The sequence below is a fragment of the Macaca mulatta genome, chromosome 9 (genome assembly GCF_049350105.2).
Source record: "Macaca mulatta isolate MMU2019108-1 chromosome 9, T2T-MMU8v2.0, whole genome shotgun sequence".
In the NCBI taxonomy this organism is placed as follows: Eukaryota; Metazoa; Chordata; class Mammalia; order Primates; family Cercopithecidae; genus Macaca; species Macaca mulatta.
In genome coordinates, this window is record NC_133414.1 from 77499566 (window position 1) to 77521855 (window position 22290).

Here is a 22290-nt window from a genome sequence, read left to right on the forward strand (position 1 = left end):
ATAAAGCCATTCTTCCTACCACCATCCCTTTCAGACTAGTCCCTATTTATTCTCCCCAACCTGTCTGTCACCTCTATCATTATACCAAAATAGCACTGTAAAAAGTCATTGATAGCCCCTATTTGTTCAGTGCCTTGATCTACTTTTACTTTTTCCCCAGTATCCACATGGAAAGTGTTAAGCCCTTTTCTCCTTCAAATGCTTTCTTCTCTTGGCTTCAGGGGCAATTGGCTCTCCTGGTTTTCTTCCTGACTCTGGAGCTGCTTTTTAAAAAATTCACTCCATAATATGTCTATTCCCTAAGGTTTTGTCCTTATCTCTGTGTTTTTCTTTTATTTCAGTCTTCGTGTATTCAAATGATACTTGTTCTTCAAAGTCTAATACAGATATTACCTTTTCCTTAATGGTAAGAGCCGTCCAAATCAATGGAGCTCTCTCCATCTCTCAGCGCCCCGCCTCTCCCTACTTTGATTGTTCAGAGACCTCTTAGGTGCCTCTCAGTGCTTAGCAGTGTGTCTTGTACCTGGCAGGCACTCAGGAAACTTTTTTGGAAGTGTTTCCTACAGACATCAGATTTTGGAAGGAGCGGAGAAAAAGATTTTTTCTTATGCATCAATAGAACACTGGATTTGCCAGAGAGGATATTTTTTGCCTTGTACTTCATATAATAAACTCTTAAAGCAGGACTTGGCAAACTGCTGTTTGAAGGCCAAATGTGGCGCACCACCTGTTTTTTTTATGGCCCTCAAAGCAAGATTAGTTTTTACATTTTTTAATGATTATAAAACATCAAAAGAAGAATACTGTAATACTTCATGATGTGAAAATTATGTGAAATCCAAATAAGTAAAACTTTATTGAAACACAGCTCAGCTCATTTATTTACACACCGTTTGGCACAGTTGAGTAGTTGTGGTGGAATCCATGTGGCCTCCTGGCCTTTTAAAGAAAAAGTTTGCTGACTCCTGTCTTAGAGGTTAGAGTTTATTTTTTCTTTTATTTCATCCAACACAATTTTGCTTTATGATTAAATATGATGCACTTATTTAATAGGCCTTCAAGATAAACTAATTATGTCATAAAGATTTAGTTAATAATAGTCAATCCCATTGAACTTCTGTTTATTTTCATTTCTAGCAAATGTTTATTTCTTTTCTTTTTTTTGAGATGGAGTCTCACTCTGTGGCCCAGGCTGGAGTGCAGTGGTGTGATCCCTGCTCACTGTAAGCTCTGCCTCCCGGGTTCACACCATTCTCCTGCCTCAGCCTCCCAGGTAGCTGGGACTACAGGTGCCAGCCACCACGCCCAGCTAATTTTTTGTATTTTTAGTAGAGACGGGGTTTCACCGTGTTAGCAAGGATGGTCTCCATCTCCTGACCTCATGATCCGCCCGCCTCAGCCTCCCAAAGTGCTGGGATTATAGGCATAAGCCACCGCTCCCATCCGTTTATTTCTTTTTTAAAGTGAGGTTACTCAACTCAAGAAAAGAGAGCCACAAACTGAATATACCTATAGCTCATACTCACAATCTTTCAAGTTCATTTCTCAATTAAATTTGATTGCAACTTTATTATTACACATAGCAACACTCAGCTGATAAAGATAATAATGAGCTTAAATTTACATTTAACTTTTCTTTTATTTCAAAATACATCCAAAACTAATTGTGTGCTTCTCTGTGGTATGCACTAATTAACTTGAAACATGGACAGTGATTTTGTTTGCAGCTTCATTTATGCCTTATTACAGAAGCTATTAATAAAAAATACTGAATGAAAAATAAAGTGCACTGAACTTGCAAGTGAATGGTGCTAATTTTACAATTAACATGAATGTCAGAAAAATGTGAAAGCTTAGGAAGGAGATTGTGATGAGACATCTTGCTAGAATATGGTGCTTTGTTAGTGATAAGATAGGGCTCTGCCTCCCTTCTTTGATGGTGAAAAATGAAACTCATAAAAATAGGAGATTGCAGAAGATTATTAGGGGCTTTTCATATTTTGCCAGCAATAGAAAAACAATAGACCATGTTTTAAAGGATCTGAAAGACTTCTGACAGGTGATTGGGCAGTTCCTTAGAGCATCAGATTTATAAGGAAAAAGTACAGTTTGAAATGCTTCAGTTTGGTGTCGTTGCTTCTTATTTCAGTCTGTTTAGGGGGTGAGGGAAAGGAAAATTCAAATCTAAGCTGTGTTTCACCATAACTTTTCCTCGGAATTTTAAAATGTGTTTTATGTGTTACTTTGCCTGGACAGTGAAATCTAATGAGAGCATCTGAAGATACGGCTGTCAGTGAGGTGAAACCATTGTTAACATGGAACTGAAAAACAAGAAATTGGCTGGTTTTTGGCAAAAGCCAGCATTTATTCCGGGAAGATGCACCTTCCCTGGTCTGTGGCTATCTGTTTCTACGTGATGTTTTTTGCTCTCTTTTGAATTCATGTTCACAGGTTATTCCTCTTTGCAGTGGAACTGGAATACTTCCATGTGTTGTTTTGGCTCAGGCAGGAAATGATGCAGGGTTTTTGAAAGGGCCCAGCCAGCACAGTAACAAGAAATAGGCCATGGTTTGGCAAAGGCAGGGAAAATAGAAAAAAATTAAGAGGTTAGCATTGCCTTTCTTAAAATCATCTCTTGTTCTTATCAGAATGAAAATAAATATTGGGTAATGTTTATTGAATACCTACTAAATATGAAACACTAAGCTACATGCTTGCTTGGTGCATTTGAGGGAGGGGGAATAAATATTCAATTGTCTGTGGCTCCTGTGATGTCATTCTTACGAACTCTTTGAATGGGATGTCTGTTCTTATAGAAAATACTCATCTCTTTTATGTGTTCATTTCTAGGACTGTTCATATTATTTTGGATGTAGTTCACTGATGAAATGAGTTGTATGTTGGTTTTTTTTTTGAGACAGAATCTGGCTCTGTTGCCTAGGCTGGAGTGCAGTGGAGGATCTCAGCTCACTGCAACCTCCACCACTTGGGTTCAAGCGATTCTCATGCTTCAACCTCCTGAGTAGCTGGGATACAGGCGCATGCCACCATGCGCAGGAAATTTTTGTATTTTTAGTAGAGATGGGGTTTCATGTTGGCCAGGCTGGTCTCGAACTCCTGACCGCAAGTGATCCATCCACCTCAGCCTCCCAAAATGCTATGCTTACAGGTGTAAGCCACTGCGCCTGGCCGTTGTTTTTTTAAATTGTGGTAAAATATACATAAGATTGGCTATTTTAACCATTTTTAAGTGTACAATTCAGTGGCATTAAGTACATTCACATTGTTGTGCAACCATCATCACTATCCATCTCCAGAACTTTTTCATCATTCCAAATTAAAACTCGTTTTAATGAACAACAACTCCCCATTTCCCCTTCCCCTTGGTAACCACCACTCTAGTTTCTGTCTCTATGAATTTGACTACTCTAGGTACCTCATGTAAGTGGAATTGTACATTTGTCCTTTTGCGTCCAGTTTATTTCACTCAGCATAACGTTTTCCAGGTTCACCTATGTTGCAGCATGTGTCAGGATTTCATTCCTTATTGAGTCTGAATATTATTCCGTTGTACATATATTCTGCATTGTGTGTTTTTAGCTACAGTATAAGCAAACCAGTAGCAGAATATAAATCTGAACGCAGAGGTGGTGACAGGGCACTGTCTTCTTTGAAGCAGCCCTTTGTTAGAGACCAGACCAAATGAAACTATGTTCTGTAATCCCAGCACTTTGGGAGGCCGAGGAGGGTGGATCACGAGGTCAGGAGATCGAGACCATCCTGGCTAACACAGTGAAACCCCGTCTCTACTAAAAATACAAAAAAATTAGCCGGGCGTGGTGGCGGGCACCTGTAGTCCCAGCTACTCAGGAGACTGAGGCAGGAGAATGGTGTGAACCCAGGAGGTGGAGCTTGCAGTGAGCTGAGATCGCACCATTGCACTCCAGCCTGGGCTACAGAGAGAGACTCCATCTCAAAAAAAAAAAAACAAAAAATGCTCTCTTCCCCCATATCCCAGGGATGAAACAATTTTAGAATTAATACTCAAATGTGAACGTTATTATTACAAATTAAAAGTGAGAAAACAGTATAAATCAACCAGAAATCCAATTCAGTTTACTCTCTCAATTGTAGGTTAAAACTTTGATTTTTTTTTTTTTTTTTTTCTGAGACAGGGTCTTGCTCTGTCACCCAAGGCTGGAGTGCAGTGGCGTCATCTTGGCTCACTGCAGCCCCAATCTCCCAGGCTCAAGTGACCCTCCCACTTCAGCCTCCTGAGTAGATGGGACTAGAAGTGTGTGCTGCCACACCCAACTAGTTTTTGTATTTTTTTGTAGAGATGTCTTGCCATGTTGCCCAGGCTGGTCTCAAACTCCTGGGCTCAAATTATCTACCCACCTTGGCCCCCCAAAGTGCTGAGATTACAGGCATGAGCCACCACGCCTGGCTTGATAGCAATTTCTTAAATTATAGTGGCCTTATCACTGTGACATGCGTGGAGACAACCCTCTCTCTCTTCCAAGGCATTTTGCTTGTTTGACATCTAGCCCACACCTTTGCAGAGGGCAAAGAGGGCCATCTGAATTAGATTATAGAAAAGTGTGTGTTGTAGTCTATAAAGTTACAGTGATGCTACTCAAGGTGTGTTTCCTTTGGTTCTAACAGAGGATGCAGTATTTCATGTCTTCCAGTCTAATGAGGTAACTTAGTTGAAAATAACTTAGATGATAACATGTGGCAGCCTTTCTCCCCTCTTCTAGGGAGCCATTCCAAGGCCAGCCGTTATTTGGACTGCTGTTATTTATATGTATGTGTACTCTTTGCATTGTCTGATGTTGCCTAGGGACGTCTGATTTGCTTTTTTTTGAGACAATAGAGTCTCGCTCTGTTGCCCAGGCTGCAGTGCAATGGTGCGATCTCAGCTCACTGCAACCTCCACCTCCCCGGTTCAAGCGATTCTCCTGCCTCAGCCTCCTGAGTAGCTGGGATTACAGGCAGGTGCCACCACGCCCAGCTAATTTTTGTATTTTTAGTAGAGACGGGGTTTCACCATGTTGGTTAGGCTGGTCTCGAACTCCTGACCTCATGATCCACTCGCCTCAGCCTCCCAAAGTACTAGGATTACAGGCGTGAGCCGCTGCACCCGGTGTGATTTGCTCTTTAACTGCTGGATGCTGCCTTGTTGGTGGAGAAGTTGGAGTAGAGATGGGCTGAGGCTGGTGACTGGTTTCCTCCATGCTGCTCCTGAATCTGTTGCCTTGGCACTATAGTCAGCCCCTTTGTGCCCAGCCTCCCAAAAGCCAGGGACCAGGAAGAAACCCTGTTGTTGTCTCCTATGTATTCCCCTCTAAGGATTCATTTCTGTTGACTTGATCTTCCTTTCTACTGTGTGATATGGAGACCAAATATTTATCTTCTATTGCATTTGTTTGAGGGACCATTATGAATAATACCCGAGGGAAGATGACCACACCAGAAATAAGAGCAATAAGAAGAGGCATTTTTCTAAGGGAGATAATTTATCTGCAGAAACATCATCTAGGTTAGTTCTGAAAGGGCGCCTGCCCTTAGGGTTGCTGGTCACAGGCTTGAAGAGTCTCTGCTAGCCATCAGCCCCAGGGGCAGTTTTGTCCGGTAAAGCAGTAATATTCATGCCCTGTGGCAAGGCTTCCTTGGGAATAAATCATGCAGCAAGTTGAACTTTCAGCTCTCATCTCTGAGGCTAATTCTGCGAGGTAATGTGGAAACGGGCAGAGTGTGCCTAGCCTGTGCGGAGATTAGGTATGGGTTCTCCAGCCGTGTCAGTGTAGCCTCTTTTCTCCTCCACCTCCTACCCCCACTCATGTTTTTTTTCTTGCTACTTTTCAAAATTGAAAGACTGCAGAGAGGGGAAATCCCTTGGCATTTTGAATATTGAGGTGCTCAGCAGAACTGCCTGGCATCCTGTTTGTATATAGCGGTTTTAATTTGCCCTTTAATAAGTCATTTGGCCTTACTAGCAGTCTTAAACTTGATAATCCTTACATCAACAGTGAGCCTCAGGCCAAATTCCCAGAGTGCATCCCTGAGTGATTATTTGAAGGAAGTTTTCAAACCTTCCCTCCCTGGCTCTGTTTGTCTGCCTTCTGCCAGCACATCCTTAGGTCAGGCTAATGCTCATTTGAGCATCCCTCTTGCTCACTGCAGCAAGACAGGCAGGTGATTTGAGAGCAGGATGAGTGAGGGAAGTTCCTGTTCCCATTCTGTGCAAGGAATGCCATCTTAGTCAGTGGAGAGGGGATTTGGGCTCTGGGGAAACACAAGCCTTTTGGTACTATTTTAATGGAGACAAAAACAGGAGTGGCCTGCTGATGGGTTGAAAAATCACAGCTGTTCTACTGACTTGACAGCCTTTTTGCTGCTCTCCTCACAGGGGCCACGATGATGATAAGAATTGCTCCTCTCGCAGACTGCCCTTGACCTTGTTCCTTGCATCTGAGGTGCCCAGGCCTTCTGGAAGTGCATTATGTCCTCTCTTTTATTGGCTATTATTAGATACTATAATATTATTGGCTCTCACACCACTGATCACTGCAGTCTGATGTTTCAGATTAAAAGTGGCATCTTGGGCAGAGTTAAGGCTGTATTTGGAGATGACTCTAGGATAGTCACTACCTGCCAATCTCGTTGTCTTTTATTCTGAAGTAGATGTTCCTATTTTGATCTTTAAAAATATTACAGCCCTATGAGACCAGATAATGATTGCAGAGCCTGTAAGCTGTCAGAGTGCCTGATAAACCTTCTCCTTTTTTCTTTTAAGGATACTCTGCATTTTGGTTCCTGCAGTGATGCATTAGAGATTATAGTCAGTGAGTGACAATAATAATCAGAGCTCAAAATTTCATCTTACAATTTATCTTACTGTAACTGCAGAACATCCTTGTAAAGGATCATCCCTGTTTAAAGATGGAGAAATTGAGGGGAGGGAGTGGGTCTGTAGTCACTGATAATGTCGACCAACAATAATGGAAAGGATCAGAACTCAGCTTTTAAAAGTTTGTTCAAGTGAAAAGCTGGGAATGGCCATTCGGGAAACAGGGACTTCCGAGAAATGAGGTCAGTGCTTAAAGTTAAAAGTTAAGGTCCTGCTTATATAGGCAGAAAACAAAGAAATTTAGTAGGTTTGTAACATTTTCTATACAAGGTTGGTTTATGAGCTATAATTTCGTTAATTACAGTTTGTTTTCTTTTCTGTACAGCTTGTTTTCACTTCCTTTCCAACTGAAGAGTGTAGGACCTGGCATGGTGGCTCACGCCTGTAATCCCAGCACCTTGGGAGGCAGGGGTGGGAGGATCACTTGAGCCCAGGAGTTTGAGACCAGCCTGGGCAACGTGGAAAAACCCTGTCTCTACAAAAAATGCAAAAATTAGCCAGGCATGGTGGGACGCACCTGTAGTCTCAGCTACTCGGGAGGCTGAGGAGGGAGGATCACTTGCACCTAGGAGGCAGAGGCTACAGTGAGCTGTGATCATGCCACTGCACTGCAGCCTGGCTGACAGAGTAAGACCTTGTTTCAAAAAAAAAAAGAAAAGAGTGTATGTAACATACCATCCTAGATGACGTGACAGTCTTTTAAGTCTCTGTATGAGAAGTGTAAGAGGGAAGTTTAATCTGTTATGAAGAGCAACAGTTAAAAGGGAAGGGGTCTTCTCTGGCACCCTTTATTCATTTACAACAATTTACAAAACAGTGTAGGTGAGGCAAAAGGCTAATCTATAATCAGAAAAACAACACTTACAGCTGCCCAGGTTACAGCTACAAGTTTAAGTGACCCACATAATCACATTCCCTTAAGTCTTACAATATGTTAAGATTCCAACAGCTTAGATTTTGAATTACATATTTTCACAATAGGAAAGCATTAAAGTCTAGTCCGCCCCAAGAAACTTTTTGTCCCCTTTCTTCAGTAGAAAAGAAATTTCTATTTTTTGTACCTAGGTGAACGTATGTGTGTCTGTGTGTAGAGGAGCATGACTTACCTTAGGATAAACAGGCTCAGTTACATTCTTTTGTGATGATATTTAGAAAGAATCCACTTGGGCAGAGCCCATATGAATATTTTTAAAGTAGATGGAAGGTTTTTTTGTACTCCGGATGTGGTGGATCTCCATTTCCTTGTTGCCTCTTCGTACCTCCCACGTTTGGTCTCCTCAGAAGTAATCTCACAGGTGGCCCAGAAGACAAATGCATTGTATTTGGCAGAAACTCAGAATCTTTTTTTTTTAGGTTTGAGGAATTTTAATAAGCATAACTGAAACAAAATTTTTTTTGGAGGGTGAAACTTATTTGTGAACTTAATTCTTTTTGATGACTTAACTCCCAATAAAGTGATCTTAATTCTAAGTGAGATTAGTAACATAACATATGAAGAACCTTGATTTTTTTTTTCAAAATCGATTATATTTTTAGTCTGTTATTTATATATTTCTGTTTGCTCTCTGAAGTCATACTAGTCCTGTACCTCGATGCCTCTTTTATGAGGAATGCATCTGAAATATACCATTATTTGTTTTGATGTTTTGCAATTGGGATCTTCCAAGGGCTGTGATGATAGCTTTTCACATCATTTGCTTCTCATTCTTCGCTATCTTTTTGTATATGCACAGCCTAAGGATGGACCTGCTTCCCCTCTTGGCATTCTTTGGTACATGTTTGTTAGTGGAATTGAGAGGCACATACACAGTGCCTTGTGGACATGGCCTTCTACTGGTCTGTCTCCTAGGCCTCATCCCAGGAACTCTTAAATTTCTCTCACAGTATTAGTGGTCCTAGCTTGTCCCTGTTTCTTATATAAATGGCGATAATAATGCTCAGCTCTGGTTTATATCATAGCAATTTTTTGGAGTTAATGAGCTGGGCTTTGTAAGACACTTTTAGATCCTTAGATGAAAGGTGTTATTTAACCACAGCAAGGCTTCACACTGGGAGTGCCTTCCCAAAGAGCTCAAAGTACTTGTCAGCCTGTCTTCTGTTCATCCTCATACCATCCCTGGTAGGGAGGTAGGTGGTTAAGCATTATTATTAAGTACAAAATAGTGTTGTTACTGTTACTTTTATCTATAAGTGGGATAATTGTGAGAAATAGAAGTTGGTAAAACAGACTATGGAAGAAAAACACTGGGAAAACCTCAAAGTAGCATGCATTTGCTATTCCTATTCACTCTGCTTTGAGTTTCAAAAGTCTGATTGCCATACATGATAACAATAGCATCCTTTCCTAGAGAGAAATATGACCTAGTACATCCTTCTAAATACTTGAATTAATTGAACTCCCTGCACTTACTTTTAGTTGCTCCAGATTACATCCTAAGGGTTGGTTTATCTCATGTATGTAAAAAATGATTATAAATAGCGTAAGACTTGAATATTTTGAATTTTCGTTTTTAACTTCAAAACGGAATTTCTTCTTATTCAAGTAGTACTGAGACAGCAAATAGTTCACCGAGACCACCAGCACAAGAAGTAGATTTTCTTAAGAGGGATCTTGGAAGAGAGTAACCATAGCTTTGTCTAAGATTGAAGAAAAACAGTGAGCCTCATTTGGGGAAGCCAAGTGAGCAGGGATCCCCAGCAGATTGTCACTGTGCTGTTGCAGACTGGTCATTCGTTCGGTTTTGTAGCCCGAGGTCACAGATATGAGAAGAGAACGCCCCTCTCCACCTTCCTCCCCACCTCTGTTTGAGATTGCCGGTTTCATTTTGGCAGCCTTGTTGAATTTGGAGTTATTTCTGGTCTTTGATGGCTGTGTCACAGGGCAGTGGGGAAGGAGTAGAAGGTTTGAAACGAATGCAAGGAAAAATAACCACAGTGAGCCCTTAAATCTTGCTATTTGTTTTCTTTCAGTGTATACCACAACATTACCAGAAATCAATAATTCCATCTGTGTTCTCCCTAGGAAAGAAACATGTACAAACTGAAAATGGTAGGCTTTACAGATCATGTGAGCAGGGGACAGCAGGATGGTTGGATTTTATCTTGCCATTCTTTGTCAGGGAAACCTTTATTTTGACCAAAAACCTTTCATCAAAGGTCCACATTTCTCTCTTACTTGGTGATAGGAAAAGTTTGTTTAATTTTCTAAAGATATTATTGATGCAGGATTTTTCTTGACCAGTTCGTCAAACTTGTGATGGGGGTGGCCCAATTTATTTGGCTCTCTGTGCTCAACCCTTGTGGGAGGGAGCATGTGAGCGAGTGAGTATGGGATCTGGCCGGCCATTTTGGGTGCTGGCAGAAGCAGGCTCCGTGTGGGCCCTGTGGCAGTGCCCAGGTGAGGGTGCCAGCGACCTCCAAAGCCCCAGAGGGCGTGTTAGAATGCTCTTTTAGTCCCACTGTCCGTGGACAGCAGTGTGTGATCAGCTCAGTGGTACCCTTGCCTCGTCATGTGGGGTGGCTGCCCTCTGCCAGTGAGGGCAAAGGGCCAGTGTGACAGCCTTTTCTGGGTACCCGCACCCAATGGGTCCTGAACTCTTGTCCGGAATCCAAGAAGAATGAGGTTGCCCAGACACTTGAAGGATATTGAAGGTGGAGAATTTTATTAAGCGATGGAAATGGCTCTCAGCAGACATGGGAGCTGGAGAAGGGATGGGACGGGCAGGTAATCTTACCCCAAAGTCTGCCTGTTTCTGGCTGGCTATTCCCGCAAGTCCAGCCATCTCTCTTCCGGAGTCCAGCCATCCCTCTGAAGTCAAGTCGCCTCTCTCCAGTCAAGCCGCTTCTTTCCCTCTACCAACTGAATCTGGGGTCTTTATAGGCACAGGATGGGGGGCGGGGTGAGCTGTAGGCAGTTTTGGAAAAGGCAACATTCAATTGGTAAAAAGACGTGATTTATGAAGAACCAATCAGGAGAGAGTGGGCAAACAGGGATAGAAGTTCTCACTTTGGTCTGCGGGTTTCAGGCTTCTCAGCTTGAAGGTGGGGTTTTGCTGGGGACCTGCCCCTGTCTGCCTAGAATTTCTCTGCCTCCTGTCTCCGTCATTATGAGTACTCAATAGAGGATAGCAGCTGTGTGCATAACAGTTTTCAAATGTCATACTTACACTTACTTAGGTTTTACATTTCTTTTTTTTTAAGATAGGGTCTCACTGACTGCAACCTCTGCCCCCACCACTCGCTCAAGTGATCCTCCCACCACAGATGCACACCATCACACACGGCTAATTTTTGTATTTTTTTGTAGAGACTGGGTTTTGCCATGTTGTCCAGGCTCGTCTTGAACACCTGGGCTAAAGTTATCATCCCATCTCCGCCCTGCAAAGTACTGGAATTAAAGACATAAGTCACCATGCCTGGCCTGGTTTTAAATTTTTTTTAAATCGTCCAAGTCAGTAGTTATTATTTACTAATTATATCACAGCGATTGGCAGTTTTAATCCTATTTCCATTTCCTCATTAAATATTTGTAGTTTTGTGTACTGTTCGTTGTTATGTTCCTTTATAGCAGGTTTTAAAAAATACTGACTTCCATAACAACAGGGCTGTGTGTGTGTGCATGTCAGGGAAAAATGTTTCAGAAAGAAAATGGTTTAGGTTTCAAAATCCCCAAGGGAATTGTTATAAAACAACAGGAAAAAAAATTCAATGTGATTCAGACACCTTAACTAGATGCTTTTTCAACTTAAATTTTTCCTGTTAGGTCTGTTATTTTCCAAACAATACAACACTTTGCTCTTCATGTTTAGTTCAGGTTCAAAAGAGCAACCAAGTTTCTTTTTTAAACTTGTAGTTTAAGCTTTTTCTTCTTTCCCCATTCAAATACCAAATTAAATATAGTCTTTTAGTTGACTCGTGCTTATTTTCATCCAGAATTCAATTAAAATGCTTCCAGCTGAGCTAGAGCCATCCGATTCTTAAACCAGGTCCAGGAAAAGCAGTGGCAGTGAATATAGGAACAGCAAGGGAAAGAACATGTTCATTTCAGTCTTTGGGAGTTGTCTGGGTCAGCGTTCCTCACCGTGGCTATTTAATGGGGCTGTGTTTCAGGGGGAGCCACCCACAGTAAGGGGCAGTAGAGTAGAGGAATCAAAGGGCTCAGACTCTAGAGTGAGGCTGTTTGGGTGTGAATCTCAGTTTTTTACCTTTATTTTGTAGGAGAGGAAAGATTTCTTCTCTCGCCCATCACTTGGTTCATGGCTGAGGCCCCTGTAACAAAAGTCAGATTAATAAGAGAAAAGCATACAAATTTATTTAATACAAGCTTTATATGACATGGGAGCCTTCAGAAATAAAGATCCAAAGGAAGAGGTAACTTGTGTATTTTTATAAGTAGGTTTGATAAAGGTTTTATAAGTAGGTTTGATTTTTATAAGTAAGTTTGACTGTCATGGAGAAGTATGGTTGGAGAACAAAGGGTGTGGTCTAATGGTAATAAACTGAAGGGAGGCTTAGTAAGGCCTGTTTGTTCGGATTCTTCTCTATGCCCTGTATCTTCACAGATAAGGATATTTCTTTCCTCTGGGTAAAGGGAGGGTACCTGTCGAATGAGGGTCTTATGACCTGCTTCAGAGGAGAAGAGCAGGAGGTCACAGGACAGCCTTCGTAGGTTTTATCATCTGCTTTAGGGAAGAAGGGCTGTGGAAGGTAAGAGAGACTTTCCTGCTTCTGCTGTTTGCTCAAATGCCAAGGTGCCATATTTTGGGAAGTCCTGAACACCATCAACTTTGTGTGTGTTTTTAGGCAAGTGACTTAAGCCATCTAAACCTAAGGCTCAACTGTAAATGAGAATTAATCATAGGATCTATTTCCTGGGGTTGTGAGGATGCAATGAGATAATGCTTGGCACAAGTGTTTACTTAATAAATGTCGACTGTTGCGATCTTTATTAGTGTTGTTGTCAATACCTACATACTTTTGGTTCACTTTGATCTTTTTTTGTTTTGTTTTGAGATGGAACTTTGCCTTGTTGCCCAGGCTGGAGTGCAATGATGCAATCTTCGCTCACTGCAACCTCTGCCTCCCGGGTTCAAGTGATTCTCCTGCCTCAGCCTCCCAAGTAGCTGGGATTACAGGCTACCGCCACCACGCCTGGTAAATTTTTGTATTTTTAGTGGAGACGGGGTTTCACCATGTTGGCCAGGCTGGTCTTGAACTCCCGACCTCAGGTGATCCTCCCACCTCGGCCTCCCAAAGTGCTAGGATTACAGGTGTGAGTCACCACACCCAGCCAATCTTTTAATATATAACTATTGGCATTAGGTAACTTTGTTTTTAAAATCTGTTATGATAAATGTGGGTTCATAAAAATTAAAGTTGACATGGTAAACACCATCATAAGCAGAGTCAAAAGACAAGTGACAAACTAGAGGAAATATATGTATATTTGCAACTTGTGACATAGACAAAAAGTGTTCATTTCCCTAATATAAAAAGAACTACAACTCAATAAAGAAGGGACGATCGTAAAGCTTTTTATGGTGATCTGTTTCCACTTAACTGTGCTACAGATGTCTCTGATGCGTATTCTCAGAGCCTACCAGGAAAATCCTAGAATCGAGAAGGGCTTGGGACACAGAGAGCTAGTGGGTGTGATACAGCCGTGAGTATGCAAACACACCTGAACTTGTTGTTGTTGTTTTCCCCATGAAATAGCTCCCTCTCAAAAATGTTCTGTTACTATCAATGGCAGCCTCATACATACCCATTTGACCCATCATCACTGATTTTTCCATCTCCTTCTCATCCAGAAAGTCACCAAGGCATTTCTATGTTTCTTTTGTAATTTTTATTTTAGGTTTGGGGGTACTACATGTGAAGGTTTGTTACACAGGTAAACATGTCACGGGGGTTTGTTGTACAGATTATTACATCACTCAGGTATTAAGCTCAGTACCCAGTAGTTATCTTTTCTGCTCCTTTCACTCCTCCCACCCTCCACCCTCAAGGAGGCCCCAGTGTCTATTGTTTCCTTCTTTGTGTTCGTAAGTTCTTATCATTTAGCTCTGGTCTGTTTCATTCATAGTTTCATTCATGGCTTCATTTATTCATTCACATCTGCTCCAGTCTTTCCAACTATTGCCTGTTTGTAGTTGAGACACTCAACATCATCCTCATGACTGAATGACTACCATGGTCTCCTTTCTTTTCTTTCTCTTGTTCCCTTCTCCAGTCAGCACAACACATCATACCCAGGTTCATCTCCCTAAAACATGGTTTTCATCTTGCGCCACCAACCTACCCTAAAGCCTTCAGTGGTTCCCTACCGTGTAGGATGAAGTATAACTTGTGAACTTGAGCCTCAGGTCCCCCAGACACCCTTAATCTGATTCTCCTTCCTTCTGTCTTTCTCACTGCTTAAGTCTAGGAACCTTCCAAACATCTAAACTGTTTGCCTGGCCCAGCCCACCATGCCCATTTCTGCCTTCGTGCTGCCTTCCCTCCTCTGTGTTACACCCTATACTTGCCACAAGGCCCAGCTCAGGTCTGGTCTCCTCCAGATGGCTTTCCTAGGTCTGCAGCCCTCAGCATCCCTTGTTTCCTTACCTCCTGCTTTGTTTATTGATGGCCTATACCTCTCATCTCACACACTTAACCTTTACTGCCTATATTGTTTTAGGTAAACTTTTTTCGTTAAAGTAGAACATACATACAGAAAGCTACACAGATCACAGAGTAAAGGACTCAGTGACTTTTCATAAGGTGGACACACCCAGGTCATCAGCATTTCTCTCTTCTGATATGCACTCTCCCTAACGAGATGGTAAGCACTTGGGAAACAGAACTACTTTCCTGTGCCTCTTTGCATGAAAATGTATAACATCAGGTGCTCAGCAGTATTCCAGATCAGGAACTGAAGCTAAGAAAGAGATCCAGGTTTTTTACAAATAAGAAACATGTAGAAATGTCCCCTGCCCCCTTGATTTGAAGTAATACAATTTGGCAAGTCCTGTTCAGAAATTCCTTGGTGGGAATCTATACATTAGACCTTTAAATCCAGTCTAGACAAGTGCATGTCATAGTTTTCTCTTTCCAGACTTGGGGATGTACATAGACATCTACAGCATTCGTTTTCATTGTCATTTTGTCCAACAGATATTTATTGATCAGATGCAGTCTACTAGATAATGTTTGTTACAGTACAGTAGGATCCAGCTTCTTCCTCTGTAGGGCTTATATTTTAGTGAGTCATTAGAAATAATTGATAGAACTAAAAGAAAGACTTAAGAACAAAGATACGGCCAGGCGCGGTGGCTCATGTCTGTAATCCCAGCACTTTGGGAGGCCGAGGCGGGTGGATCATGAGGTCAGGAGATCGAGACCATCCTGGCTAACACAGTGAAACCCCGTCTCTACTAAAAATACAAAAAAATTAGCCGGACGTGGTGGTGGGCGCCTGTAGTCCCAGCTACTTGGGAGGCTGAGGCGAGAGAATGGCGTGAACCCGGGAGGTGGAGCTTGCAGTGAGCCGAGATTGTGCCACTGCACTCCAGCCTGGGCAACAGAGTGAGACTCCGTCTCAAAAAAAAAAAGAAAAAAGTTACATTGGCGGGATGTGGTGTCTCATGCCTATAATCCCAGCACTATGGGAGGCCAAGGAAAGAGGATCACTTGAGCCCAGGATTTCAAGACCAGCTTGGGCAACATAGCAAGACCCTGTCTGTATTAAGAAAATAAATAAAAAGGGGGGAAAAAAAAAACAAAGAATAAAGATATAACAGGCCGGGCATGGTGGCTCATTCTTGTAATCCCAGCACTTTGAGAGGCCAAGGCAGGCGGATCACCTGAGGTCAGGAGTTCGAGACCAGTCTGGCCAACATGGTGAAACCCTGTCTCTACTGAAAAATACAGAAATTTTCTGGGTGTGGTGGTATATGCCTGTAATCCCAGCTACTTGGGAGGCTGAGGGAGGAGAATCAATTGAACCTGGGAGGCAGAGGTTGTGTTGAGCTGAGATCGCGCCACTGCACTCCAACCTGGGTGACAGAGAGAGAATTATCCGTTACTAAATAATTGTAAACATATAGAGAGGACAAGAACAGAGGTAGGAAGGGTGACATGAAGATTGGCACTGGCACTAGGGTCGTCTGGATGAAAAATCCATTTGTTGTGATATTATCAAAAGGTATGAAAGAACATGGCAACTTACGAAGGTGAAATAAATACAAGGGTAATGATGGCAGAGAGATATTTTAAAACATCATAAGAAATACCATACGGAAATACCATATTGCTACGAAAATACCAATTTTCCATAGCACTTTACAGTTTACAAGGTACTTAAAACCCTGCTCAGTGAGCACACAAGGTACTTGTACTGGCTCTTTTTTTGGTTTGTTTTTTGGTTTGTTTTTTTGAGACGGAGTTTCTGTCTTGTTGCCCAGGCTAGAGTGCAATAGTGCAATCTCGGCTCACTGCAACCTCCGCCTCCCAGATTCAAGCAATTCTCCTCCCTTAGTCTCCTGAGTAGCTGGGATTACAGGCATGTGGCACCACACCCGGCTAATTTTGTATTTTTAGTAGAGACGGGGTTTGTCCATGTTGGTCAGGCTGGTCTCAAACTCCCGACCTCAGGTGATCCGGCTGCCTCAGAGTGCTGGGATTAAAGGCGTGAGCCACTGCGCCTGGACTTGTACTTGCTCTTATGAGGTCTTTGCCCATTATGATCTTTTGCTCCTGTTGTGGTTGGTGCAGTGGGTGGTGTCTTCTACCCACAGTCACACAGCTTACATGTCTGGGCATACGTTTAGAATCCAGCAGTCTTTCCACAGCCTGCTCTTGCCTTAGTGGACGTGAGAATTTATGTTCAGTTATCTCTCTCAATTTTTCTGTTACTGCATTGCAGTCACATCCCAGCTAACTTCATGATTGCTACATTTGCTGTTTCCTTAAACCTGGAGCAGGAGAATATCCCTGGCAGATTGATGCTGTCTGTAGGCCATCTGCATAAGGCAAAGTTAAGTCATGGGTGGGTCACTTGCAGCTCCTCACGGCGGCCTCCCCACTACTTGAAAACATGGGCACAAAGAGAAGAAGGTAGAGAACCCACAGGCTGCCAATCCTTAAAAAGTAACTTGTTGAAAGTATTATGAGTTTCCTTTTAGTTTTCTTTTGTATTGTCTTTTATTGGCTCTTTGGTTATATGCTTTTCTGTACCTAGAAGGCTTCAGTTTGCAGAGCTATAAATCTGTCAGTCTTAGTGACGTGTCTTTCACTTCAAATTAATGTTCAGCAAAGGGATTAGCAGATAACCATTTCAGGCCGAATTTCTTTACATAAAAGGGTGGATATGGTTTGAGTAGGCTGCCAAAGCCAGGAAGAGAAGTTAATTGTGTAAATCAATGCAGGCAAGAGCTGATCACCTTTCTGAAACACAAGACAATGCAGCACACAACCTCTAAATAGATCTTTGGGGTCAAGTTGATGTCATGTTGAAGAATCAATATTTACTGGACTTTGTAAAGTTAACCTTTAATGAACCCTCAGGCGTTTTGCTAGGCCATTAATTGCAGGAAGAGGAAAAGCAATGGTGGCCAAGGTCCGTGTGTGGAGGTTGTATAAAAATAAGTGAAAAGACAATCACTTGCCCATGTGCAAAGGTCCCCTCAAGCATCGTTGGGGACGTGTATTGCAAGGCTTTCTTGGGACCAGGTATGGTGGCTAATGCCTGTAATCTCCGTACTTTGGGAGGCTGAGATGGGAGGATTGCCTGAGTTCAGGAGTTGAGGCTACAGTGAGCCATGATTACACTACTGCAATCCAAGGTACTCCAGCCTGGGCACCAGAGCGAGAGACCCTATCTCTAAAAATCAAGCAAAGGCTTTCTTGGGATTGTACTGACATTTTAAGAAAGAGCAATTCCTACATCCTAACAGAGGAAGGTACATGCTTTACTCTTTGACAGTCCTTATTCAGGCAGTATGGCTGCATTTTCCTGGGATGAATTCTGATGTCATTTTGGGTCCTGCCTTATAAATGTGGTAATCACAAAGTCCAGTCCCTCTTGAAGTATGTATGGTTCATCCCTCCCTCTGACACACTTGACAGCTTTTATAAAGTACAGGATCATAGTAAAAAGTGTTTATTTTAGGTTGCTGGCTTGAATCCCAGTCTAATAAAGGTATTTGATAAGTAATCACTTGTACTTGTTCTGTTGGCAAGTAAGTGTCCCTCGGGTTGTTCTGTGTGTGTGTGCATGTTTTGTGCCCCTCAGTGGCTAGTCTAAATCACTTGTGAGTCAAGAGCCTTATCTTCTATTTATTTTAGTCAGCGCTCCTAACAAATGGCGTTGATTAGGCATATGTTATGTCAAATTTAACCCTGGTGCAACAAAGCTGGGATCCCTGCATGGTCAGTCACTGGAAGTCAGAAGCAGCCTGGTCAGGCTCTGTGAGTCAGGGTGTGGCCACGGGGCGTTTGCTACAAATTCTTGGTCATATCTGGTCAATAGATGACTATTGGATTTGACTTTTCAGAACCTCTTTCTCTGGTGCATTTGTTAGGGGAGACTTTAGAATTAATCAGAGAGAAGAGCTGGCTGTTCTTTTCTCACTCCCACCCCCATCCCTCCTCTCCTGGATCATTATTCAGAGTAAACACTGAAAAGAAAAAGCATGAGAGGTTTGTTGGGATTGTTGTGGTTTGGTGTTTTTACAAGAGAATCTGATGTTTAATACTTTCATCTATACTTTAAATATTCATTCTGGGTTTTTATTCTTCCTTTTTAGTTGTTTGAGAACTTCTACTTTGGCTCCCTGAAGCTGAATTCAATTCACATCTCTCAGAGGTTCACCATAGACAGCTTTGGAAACTACGCTTCCTGTGGACAAATTGACTTCTCCTGAGGTAGATCTTGGAAAGCACTAGAAACTGAACATCCTCACCAGGTGCTGAAGAAAAGTCTCTTCATTTTAATTGCCAAGCAGAGATGTGCACATTTGGATGGTGACTTTCCTGGGTGGTGCCTCTAATGGTGTCTACAGCCATCAAACTACCAGCCGAGATGGTGGTGGGCATAAAGAGAATTTGTGCCTATAACCCTTAGTGTGTTCTGGTTTTTTTTCTTTTAATTTTTAAATTGTGGTAAAATACTCATAAAACATACTGTCTTCACCATTTTTAAGTGCACAGTTCAATAACATTAACTGTTAATACGTTCATATTGCTGTGTGGCCATCACCACCGTCAATCTACATAGGCTTCTCAGCTTGTAAAAAGGAAACTACTCATTAAACAGTCATTCCCACTCCTCCCAGCCCCTGCAGCCACCATTCTGCTTTCTGTCTCTCTGGTTTTGACTATTCTCAGTATCTCATATAAGTGGAGTCATACAGTGACTTGTCTTTTGTGACTGGCTTATTTCACTTAGCATAATGTCCTCAAGGTTCATCCATGTTGTGTCAGGTGACAGGATTTCCTTCCTGTATTATACATATAATGGAATGTTCCGTTACATGTGTGTACCACACTCTGTTTCTCTATCAGTGAGCACTTGGCTTGCTTCCTCTTGACCATTGGGAGTAGTGCTAATATAGACAAGGGTGTCTCTGCCTTTAATTCCTTTACCACCCAGAGTTTTATCTTTAGCAAAATAACTATTAAAGTTTTTTGCCTTTTACTTTGCTTGATCTATCATTTTCCTACCAAAGTTTGTCCTCTTTATATTTGTTGGATTCCTGTTCCTTCACCCCATCCCCACCCTCATCTTCCCATGCCCCTGATGGAGTTGCAGTGTTGTAGCCCTTTTGTGTTTACTTTTCAAGGCAGCAGCAAAAGAAACTTATGATATCAGCAGGACTGTGCAGAGTTCCCTGGAAGAATGTCAGCCACAGGAGGCACTCACTCCTCCCTCACCACGGACCAGCAGAGGGAGAGGAGAATGCTGGGGAGCCCCAGCCTCCCACTCGTCCCTCCTCACATTCTTCCTCCTTCCATGCCCTCTCCTCCTTCTCCTTCCACGCCCTCTCCTCCTTCTCCTTCCACGCCCTCTCCTCCTTCTCCTTCCTTATTCTTACCTTGATTCTTTCTTTCTTTCTATTCTTTAAGTCCACTTCTGAACTCTGTGTTAAGTCGCTACATTGTGAGGACTGTGTCTAACACTGAGATTTATTATTGGGACTGCACAAATCACTTGTGAATAAAATGTTTGACGGTTTTTCTGTTAGTATAATCACATAGTTTGAATTTGACCCCCTTCCTGTGTTGGAATACAATGTTGCCCTCACTTATTTACCAGCATAGCTGTGTCATTCATGGAGGACTTACATATTAGTACCTGCAAGGTTGATTTTTTTTTTTTTTTTTTTTTGAGACAGAGTCGCTTTGTCGCCCAGGCTGGAGTGCAGTGGCGTGATCTCAGCTCACTACAAGCTCCACCTCCTGGGTTCACGCCATTTTCCTGCCTCAGCCTCCCATGTAGCTGGGACTACAAGCGGCTGCCACCATGCCCAGCTAATTTTTGTGTGTGTGTGTATTTTTAGTAGAGACGGGGTTTCACCGTGTTAGCCAGGATGGTCTCGATCTCCTGACCTCGTGATCCGCCCATCTCGGCTCCCAAAGTGCTGGGATTACAGGCGTGAACCACCGTGCCTGGCGCAAGGTTAATTTTATCCCCAGAAGGCCTCCTCTTTCTACGGATATTCATTTTCTATATAAATTGAGATGTTACCTCAGATTGTTGTTAGATGGCACTTGGGAATGAGTGCTCCAGGGACAGTGCTGAATTCTGAAGCTGACTGTGGAGTTAATGCCCCATCTCCTCTTGGTGTGCCTCTGTCTCGTTGGTTTCTTTCTGACAAGCCATTGGGCAACCTCAGCCAGGAAGTAAATGCCACTTCTTTTGGGTGTCTGAGACTTACGACTAACATTTGTAGGAATTTTTTTTTTTTAAGTTTTTTGTCTTTGGAAAATTTAGCTTTATATATTGAATACCAAATTTTTTTTTTTTTTTTTTTTTGAGACAGGGTCTCACTCTGGCACCCAGTCTGAAGTGCAGTGGCACAATCACGGCTCACTGCAGCCTTGACCTCTTGGGCTCAAGCTATCCTCCCGCTTCAGCCTACCAAGCAGCTGGGACTACAGGTGTGCTCCACCATGCCTGGCTACTATAAAAAAAAAAAAATTGCAGAAATGGGGTCTCACTGTGTTGCCCAGGCTGATCTCGAACTGCTAGGCTCAAGCCATCTTCCTGCCTTGGCCTCCCAAAGTGTTAGGATTACTGGTGTGAGCCACCACACTGGGCCCAAATACCAAATTCTAAATAGAATTGGAAATTGTGTTATTGAGAATTTAGTGATTACTCTTCCCTATATCTTGTTAAGTAATTCTTCTCAAGTTGTTTGCCTTTTTCTCTCTCTTTCTCTCACAAGTTATAAAGTGAGGTTTTCCACAGGCTCTGTGACACGACAGCATCGTCACTCTGGTGGTTAATGGAATGTGTGTTTGTGTATTTCTGTGTTCTCTAGAGTTTTGTAAGTTGGTAGGTATTGGTAGAATTGGAAAGTTTTTTAAATTTAAATTTTAAAAAATTCCTTTTTTTCGCGTGCTGTGGTAGGCAGACATAAAATGTTCTTTCATGAGGTCTGTATTCCAATTTGGGGGACAGTGTAGCTCTAAGGAAATACAGTTTTCAGGGCTGTGGTGGAAGAGGGAGTAACAGTTTTGATGTAGAACTTTTATGAAAAAGCAAAATGGTAGAGAGCAACAACAGTAAAAGGGTTAGAGTTAGGGTTAGAAAAGAATTTTTCTAGATTCAGGCCCCCTCTCACCAAATGATAATGGGGTAAATGTTGGAGGATTTGCTGCTGCTGTGCTTACAATCAAACCTTCCTTCATATTACTGTTTTGTAATTCATTCTACACTGAAATAGTTCATTGTACCTAACACTGCTCCAGCCAGCTTTTGAGGCACTGACTTCACCCTCAATTCCTCTAAGAGGAAGAGGGGAAAAAAATCTCTCACTTGCTACTTCACAGAATCTGTGTTGTTATACATGGAACTTTGTTATGGAGAGTAATTTTTATTTTAGAAACATTATAAATGTTTCTTGTAATGATTATTTTTAAAGTGAGCTCTAGAGTTTCCAAAACTGGGCGTTGAGTAGAATCCAGCATTGTAATAATTCAGATTTGGTTCCTGTTTTCCCTTGCACTGTGCTGGAACTCACTGTCCTGGAGCTCAAGGGAACCCAGTGGCACTGGAGGTGTATTGAGTCAATGGAACACCTGTCAGCTTCCATCTTGATACCATAGGGAGCATGAATGTTCAAGCCTATGCTGCTAGAAGTGAGGAAAGTGGCTGCCATTATGGTTTTTATTAC

General features: G+C 42.2%; 1 protein-coding gene across 5 annotated transcripts in view; it reads left to right on the plus strand.

Annotated features, from left to right (window-relative positions):
• ASCC1 (activating signal cointegrator 1 complex subunit 1) overlaps positions 1-19009 on the plus strand; it is a 115354-nt gene extending 96345 nt beyond the window's left edge. For 4 of the 5 annotated variants that reach the window (XM_015147354.3, XM_077945283.1, XM_015147355.3 and 1 more), the window contains one exon: positions 18700-19009. In XM_015147354.3, coding sequence (XP_015002840.1) covers positions 18700-18816 — 117 coding nt within the window. In that variant the 3' untranslated portion in view covers positions 18817-19009. The remainder of the gene's footprint in view (positions 1-18699) is intronic. The other variant, NM_001194904.2, reaches the window with a different exon arrangement.
• Positions 19010-22290: the final 3281 nt, after the last annotated feature.